The sequence below is a fragment of the Cordyceps fumosorosea genome (assembly GCF_001636725.1).
Source record: "Cordyceps fumosorosea ARSEF 2679 chromosome Unknown scaffold_3, whole genome shotgun sequence".
NCBI classification, from domain to species: domain Eukaryota; kingdom Fungi; phylum Ascomycota; class Sordariomycetes; order Hypocreales; family Cordycipitaceae; genus Cordyceps; species Cordyceps fumosorosea.
The window spans coordinates 233,276-240,906 of NW_017387303.1; the positions used below are offsets into that span (position 1 = coordinate 233,276).

The 7,631-nt window shown below is 56.4% G+C and overlaps 2 protein-coding genes across 2 annotated transcripts; one reads left to right on the top strand and one right to left on the bottom strand.

Annotated features, from left to right (window-relative positions):
- Positions 1 to 1,868: 1,868 nt before the first annotated feature.
- On the top strand, positions 1,869 to 4,447 carry ISF_01759 (HET domain protein; the record flags this gene model as incomplete). Its single annotated transcript, XM_018845366.1, has 2 exons — positions 1,869 to 3,809; positions 4,157 to 4,447. The coding sequence occupies 2 exons, from the start codon at positions 1,869 to 1,871 to the stop codon at positions 4,445 to 4,447; spliced, it is 2,232 nt and encodes a 743-aa protein (XP_018707089.1).
- Positions 4,448 to 4,683: 236 nt separating this feature from the next.
- Positions 4,684 to 7,355, bottom strand: ISF_01760 (acetyl-coenzyme A synthetase; the record flags this gene model as incomplete). Its single annotated transcript, XM_018845367.1, has 7 exons — positions 4,684 to 4,749; positions 4,806 to 5,210; positions 5,258 to 5,518; positions 5,564 to 6,726; positions 7,059 to 7,085; positions 7,179 to 7,202; positions 7,310 to 7,355. The coding sequence occupies 7 exons, from the start codon at positions 7,353 to 7,355 to the stop codon at positions 4,684 to 4,686; spliced, it is 1,992 nt and encodes a 663-aa protein (XP_018707090.1).
- Positions 7,356 to 7,631: the final 276 nt, after the last annotated feature.

A 7,631-nucleotide genomic window follows, 5' to 3' on the forward strand; every position in this document is an offset into this window, starting at 1 on the left:
GAAAGATGTGCGCGTAACCGTTGAGGGTATACAAACAAGCGAGGGTTTTGGTTTGAGCGGCGCCTCCTTGGATGGATGTTGCAGTCAAAGTTTGAGAGGCTCGACGCTGGGGAGGACTGGCCAAGGCAGGTGGAGGGAAGACGGACGGGCTTTGGAGGCTGTGAGGGGAGGCCGAATCCACTGTAGGTACCTGCAAGTCACTTATTAGTACCTACCTAACCTTGTAGGCGTAATCTACTGAAGACTCCAGAGCAGGCAGTGCAGGTACCGACATACTGTACTGTAGGTACGCCGAAGCCTGTTCGGTATTATATTTACCTAGGTATTAATATGTATCATCTCTGATCAAAAGTCACTGGCTATTTGATATATTTTGGTGCGTTTGCCGAACCTGTCCTCTGCGCATGCAGCATGATAAAAATAACTAGAGTGCATCATGGGACAGCATCATGCTCCCCGAGATTCTTCTCGCAACAATCGGATCCGTTGTTCTGTGGCCCTTTGGACTGCTTTGAACTGCTTGAACTGCCACCCGTCCGCATGGCCTTGGCTGGTTTGGCTGACAACAAGACACTCTAGCGCCCTGGTCTGCAGAAAGGCTGAATTTTACAGGAGTGTACAGGGCCTGGTCTCCACTGAAACGTCCCCCGTGGCGGCCAGCCAAGCAGCCCCGCTGACAGAAGGTCACTGCCTGGAACCAATCAGCCCCAGCCCCCGGTGCGGCTGTGGCTGTGGCTGCGCCTTCCCTACCTCATTACCTACCCAATAGTTAGTTGCCACAAGTATTCATTACGACAGTGCATTGCATAAGCTTAGTACTTTGCTTGTTTCTCCATGCACCTATCGACAATCTCTATCTGCATCTCTAAATATCAATACCATCCCGGGAGGAGCTCGCAATTCATCTTGCCATTCATTCGTTAAAGTTTCTTTACAAGACAAGACAAAACCTCTCTTACAATGAATCAAAACAACGCCAACCGCCCATACCGCCCGGTCCTTGCCCGTCCCTCTCCCGCGCCCATCACCCAAACACCACCTGTTTGAAATGCGTCCTCAAACGTGTCCCAGCAGCGTTCTTCCGGCTCTCTGTCCTCCCGAACCCGTAGCTGCTCACTCTCGTGCTACCAACACAGCACCACGGAACACGGAACACAGAATACAGAACACACAACACAGAACACAGAACACAGAGCACAGAACACAGAACAGCATCCACAGTACACAAACACAGGATCTCACGGGGTCACATGCCTTGCATCTGGCCCTCCCTTTCCACCTCATTTTTTTTTCGGCCCGGAAATCACTCCTCCAGTCAATGAAATCTTCTCCGGCGGCCACGTCCGGCGCTCCCAATGTCTCCCTCCCACCAGCTGCAGCCTACAAAGGACGCGCCCGCCACGCCCAGCGCCCTCGTATCAAATGCCGTCCCCCACAGGCCTTGAGTTGCGTGGTATCCTCCGAGCGCCACGACTCATACGAAGCAAGCCGTAGCCGTCGTAATGCCGTTTCAGTTTGGCCAGAAAACTCACAAAACACCACACGGATCTCGCTTCCGATCTGCCAGGCACACGAACTGCCCGCTGCTGCCCGATTTCGGTCACCTGCCCGGCCCTGTGGTACTTGTCCGACTCTGCAAGAACGGCCCCTTGCATTTATTAATGACTTGTTGTGATCGCCTCTTACAGCCTCGCCGACAGCGCAGCGTATGGCGGCTACAGATGTTGGCACACTTGAGTGCATCATGACGTACGACCAAGTAGACCCGTCCGTCGTCTGATAAACCTTTAAAAGGCATCGGGGCATCATGCCTAGCCACCGCAACCGGCGACCATGGCAAGTCGCCCGAGAGAGCCGCTCATTGCAAAATGTATTTCCAAGCTCTGGACCGAAATGACCACCAGATCCGGCTCATACGACGCCGCATACACACCTTCGAGTTCTATACAATCATTGCCTCTCTCAAGTACCCGCCGCAGTACCGGGCCATCTCGTATAGCTGGGGTGGCATGGACGAGAACCCTGTAGCCATTACTATCAACCGACTGACCTGGTATATACCTGTCAACTTGCATTTTGCCCTCGTACAGGTCCTCGATGATGATACTGTGCCAGACACCGACTTGCTCTGGGTAGATGCCCTCTGCATCAACAAAGCGGATCAGAACGAGAGGAGCTGGCAGGTGGCACAGATGCACGACATATTCGCATCGGCCGAATTTGTTTACTTCTGCATCGGGCCCGAGGCCAATGATAGTAGCTGGCTGTTCGACTTTCTCCAGCCATGGGGTCGCAAAGCTGCCGACGTTGGCGTCTATCCCGGCGACAAATTCTTCTTCAACAACGCCCACAAGGATACCGATACGACGAGTTCTACGCTCGGCGCTCGCAGCTTCATTGACGAGCTCATTAGCACGGAGAGCGTGTACAGCAAGCGCCTGCGCGACGCCATCAAGGCTCTGGCGCGCAGGCCCAACTGGACGCGATGCTGGATCATCCATGAGCTCGTCCACGCCAAGCGCGGCGTTGTCCTTTGCGGGAACAAGCGTATGCATTTGCACCGGTTCTACGCTATCATGCGCGCTCTCAGCCGCGTTCGCGCCTGGCGTGGCGATGCACCGCCCCTCGGCGACGGCTACGAGTTCATCCCTGACCCGTCCAGCAACGCCCTACTCGGCATCGACGGCCGCTTGATCTGCATGGGCGGCGAGATGCTCTATGAGAGCCTGGAAACGACGATGCACTGGTATCTCACCCGCTTGGCGTCCACGTACAATGCACCCAACTTCCCAGGCCCATTTTACCAAGCGACCGATCCGCGGGACGTTATCTTTGCGTTTCTTGGCGCCGCATCTGACTGGGAGCACCTCGACCTCTCTATCGACTACAGAAAAACTACCCGTGACGTGTACACTGCGGCCACAGTGGCCATATATGCAGCCTGCCCGGGCCAGCTTCTTCTGGAGCTGGCGTCTTTCCCCAAGGACACTGCCGACCTGCCAACCTGGGTGCCCGACTGGCGCCGCATCGGCCGCCTCGGGATCCAGGAGCCGCTCAGCGAGGACGCTTCTTTTCAGCTCTTTCGCGTCCCGCAGGTCGTATCCCGCCTGACAATCGTCAACGGGTACATCCTGCAGCGTTGCGGATTCGCCTGTGGCGTCGTTCGCCGCGCCTTCCGGGTCCTCGACTCTCAGAAAAACGATGAGCAACACGCTCTCGCCCTGTACGCAGCGCTGGGGGATGACCGTAAGGCCTGCGTTGACGACATGCTCGAGTTTCTCCACCTCTACGCCCCCGACGGCGACGACGGCGACGATGGCGACGGCAGCGAAGAGACATCTGAGGCGCCCGAAACGCGCCTCTGGCGCACTATTTCCGCGGACCGTCACCGCCAACTCCCGCTGGTCGATAGGTTCAACCAGTGCTGCGAGCGGCTGCTGCGTTGTGAGCCCGTGATGGCACCGGAGCTGTCTGCGGTGGCAATCGCTTGGATCCAATCGTTCCCCGAAGCGGATCTCGGCGAGCCCCTCCAGGCGCAAGTGAACGCAGCTGTCGATGCCGCACAGGAGACAATGTTGGAGGTGACGCGTAACCGTACACTCTTTGTGACGGAGGAGGGTAGGGCCGGGCTCGGCCCGTACCTGGCGAAACCCGGGGACGTGATTGCGGCGCTGGTGGGTGATACCGTACCGGTACTTCTGCGACCGATCGACGATGACCAGTATCAGTACCTGGGTCAGGCATTTGTGGAGGACATGATGGACGGCCAGCTTGACGAAAGTGAGTACAAGCACAAGGCGTTTAACCTTGTCTAGCGTACGTCAGGACTTGGCCATTCTACTAGCCATTCAACATTGGCTAGAATACCAGATTAGATTGCTGTTTCTATTATGACGTAGTGCAATCACTTCTTCTACACTGGCCCCTCAGTGGTGGGAGGAGTTACCGGAGGAGTCCAGCGGAGCCGGGAGTTATGGGGCCGGGCACGGGGCCGGCACGCAAGCTGACGCTGCCACTTGTCTCCTCACAGTTGGTATTTCGATCCTTGACGAATCCGTCGCTTCATCTAGGAAGGCCCGAAGTACTAGTCTGCATTGGCGCAGCACTATGCAGCCCTGTCTGGTGCATTACGTAGAATGACTCACAAAATCCGTAGTTTGCGACCAGGAGAGGGGAGAGGGTGCTGGAGGAGGCCGAGTTGGGGTACGTGCTGGCGGCGGCGTTCGAGGTGCACAACGCGCTCTGCTACATGGATGAGGAGGGCGAGGACGAGCAGGCGGAGCTGGAGGCTCTGCGGACGCTGCATGCCGAGTTTGCGAGGCAGGCTACGGCGCTGGGCCTGGACGGGGACGAGCGAGGTCGATGCAAGGAGGATCATCTCGTGTTACTGTTCTTTCAAAAATGGAAAGTGAGGCAAGATGCACAAGTACTTCATCACGATATGTAGACAAGGCCTTGAAAGAAACGTCATATTCCAAATCATTACGCGTCAATACCCGAAAATCCAAAATATCTCCATTACCACCGTGGCCGAATGTCAATGTGCTCCTGGCGCAGGATGAATCAGATTTGCGAATCTTGGTATCAATTCAAGCTCAAATCTCAGCCACCAACCTTTCTTTTCTATTTTTCTTGTTTTTTTGCCCTTGTTTATTTTCTTGATATTTGTTTTCTTTTTTCGATTTATTTCTTCCCGCGAGCCTCGTGAACGGTCGCGATGATCTGGTCGACAACGCTGGGATCGGACAGCTACCAACAAGTCAGTAATTGAAACATCAGCAAAGAAAAAGGACACGAGGACGTACAGTGCTGGTGTCGCCGAGCTGGTCCTCCTCGCCGGCGAGAATCTTTCTCAGGATACGGCGCATAATCTTGCCGGAGCGGGTCTTGGGCAGGTCGGTAATGACAAAGACGGCCTTGGGCGCGGCAAAGGGGCCAATGCTCTTTCGGACCTGCATGATGAACTCCTTGCGCAGGGTGTCGTTGATCTCGTTACCCTCCTTCACAGCGACAAAGGCATTGACAGCCTGGCCGGTGAGCTCGTCGTTGACGCCAACCACGGCGGCCTCGGCGACCGCGTGATGCTCGATAAGGGCGGCCTCAATCTCGGCGGTGGAGAGACGGTGGCCAGAGACGTTAACCACGTCGTCGACACGGCCACGGATCCAGTAGAAGCCCTCGTAGTCGCGGGCAGCACCGTCGCCGGTAAACTAGTAGGATTAGCCAACGTCGCAGGTAAAATGGAGGGGTTGCGCACGTAGTAGCCGGGGTAGACGTTAAAGTAGGTGTCCATGTAACGCTTGTGAGCGCCGTAGACTGTACGGGCCATGCTGGGCCAGGCCTGCTTAAAGGCCAGGACACCCTCAACGTCGTTGCCGTGAATCTCCTCGCCAGAGACAGGGTCGATGATGGCGGGCTCGATACCAAAGAAGGGCAAAGAGGCGGAGCCAGGCTTGGTGGCCGTGACACCGGCAAGAGGGGTGATGACGTGGGAGCCGGTCTCGGTTTGCCAGTATGTCTACAAAATCAGCGCATTTCTAGCCGTCGCATGCATTTCACTCACATCGACAATCTGGCACTCCTTCCTTCCGACAATATCATAGTACCACTTCCAGACTTCGGCAGCGATGGGCTCGCCAACGGAACCCAGGACACGGAGGTGCTTCATCTCACCAGTGACGTACTCGTCACCGGCACGCTTCAGCAGGCGCAGGGCGGTGGGAGCGACGTAGAACTGGGTAATCTGATGCTTGTTGATGATGTCCCAGTAACGGGAGAAGTTGGGGTAGGCGGGAGTACCCTCGAAGACGACGGTGGTGACACCGAGCAGCAGAGGGGCGTAGACGACGTAGGAGTGGCCAGTGATCCAGCCGACATCGCCACCGCAGAAGTAGCGGTCGCCGTCGTGAATGTCAAAGACGTGCTTGCCAGTCAAAGCACAGCCAAGGAGGTAACCGGCGGTAGTGTGCATGACACCCTTAGGCTTGCCCGTGGAGCCAGAGGTGTAGAGGAGGAAGAGAGGGTCCTCCGAGTTCATGGGCTCGGGGGCAATGTAGTTGGGCCACTTTTCAACCTCTTCGTGCCACCAGACATCACGACCGGCCTGCATGGGGACTTCGGTTCCAGTGCGGCGGAAGACAAGACAGCTGTGGACGTTGGGGCACTGCTTCAGAGCATCATCGACAATCTTCTTGGTGCCAATGAGCTTGCCTCCGCGCTTGCCCTCGTCCGAGGTAATAACGACGCGAGAATCGGCGTCGATAACGCGATCGCGGAGAGAATCGGCAGAGAAACCAGCGAAGACGACAGAGTGGACGGCTCCTAGGCGGACACAAGCAAGGATGGCGACAATCGCCTCGGGGATCATGGGGAGGTAGATGGCAACAGTGTCGCCCTTCTTGACACCCCTCTTCTTCAGGGTCCAGGCGAGCTTGCAGACGTCGCGGAGAAGTTCCGAGTAGGTGACCTTGCGGCCATCCTCGGCCTCGTCAGCCTCATAGATGATGGCGACGCGGTTGGGGTCCTTGAGGGCATGACGGTCGACACAGTTGTAGGAGGCATTAAGTTCACCCTCGACGAACCACTTGGAGTCGCCGCCCTGGAGCGAGCCGCTGTAGACGGTCTCGAAGTCGCGGGTCCAGGAGAGCAGCTCGCGGGCCTTTGTTCCCCAAAACTTTTCGGGCTCTGTGATGGACTCCTTGTAGAGCTTCTGGTACTCTTCGGTGTCTAGGGGACAAGAGGTTAGCCGAGCTAACTAGTACGTTTGACCGGGCGGACGGAAGCTGGTGGTGTAGAAGCTAGCAAGAGCTGGTTGGAGCTAAGCAAAGCGTGGGGTGAAGGTGGTTGGCGGGGGAGGGGTTGTGCTGAGGGTTGTCGCAAGACTCGTGATGAGCGGGAAGCGCAAGCAGCAAAGCAATGCAGAAGCTGGGGCGTTGACCAAGTCGAAATCTCGCGTCTCCCGCTTCGGCACCCAACATGGCTATTTTTCGGAGCAGGCGCTACATGCAAGCCGCGACAACAGGGCGAGGCGCAAAAAAATGGTAGAGGGGTCGACTTACTGGCAAGGTGGGGCTTGCTGGGGTGCTCTATGTCGCCATGTCAGTAAGAAAATAAAAAAAAAAGAGGTCCTGGTTACATCAGATTGCAGATGAGGGGGGGGGGAGAGGGAGCAAGCGTACTTTCGAGCATCTTTTCAGGAGGGCCTGGAATCTTGGGTTAGCAGGTTGCGGTTTCAATGGTTGCGCTGGTGACCAGAGGGAGGTATCGAGGCTGCGCAGCAGGTAGGTTGGTAAGCTGGGAAGTAACGTACTGAGGGCAGTAATGGCCTCCTGGACCTTTGGTTGTTCAGCAGCCATGGCGGCAACCCGTGATGTGATGTGTGGTGTTGTGAAAGTGCGTTTGCAGCGACGGCGCGGGGTATGCAGGTCTGCAGGTTGAGAGACGGGTAGAGTTATTGTTGTTGGAGGTTGCAGACAGAGGAATTGAAGAAAGTGGTGTGGTAGTGGGAGGGTGTATGATGGAAAAGAAGAGTCGAAGAGCAGAAAGGGGCAGGAAAGAGACGTTGGAGGGTTGGGGGAGGTTGTGAATCTTTATAATGTGGGAGAGGTGGGCGAGAGTGGTGGTGGTGGTGA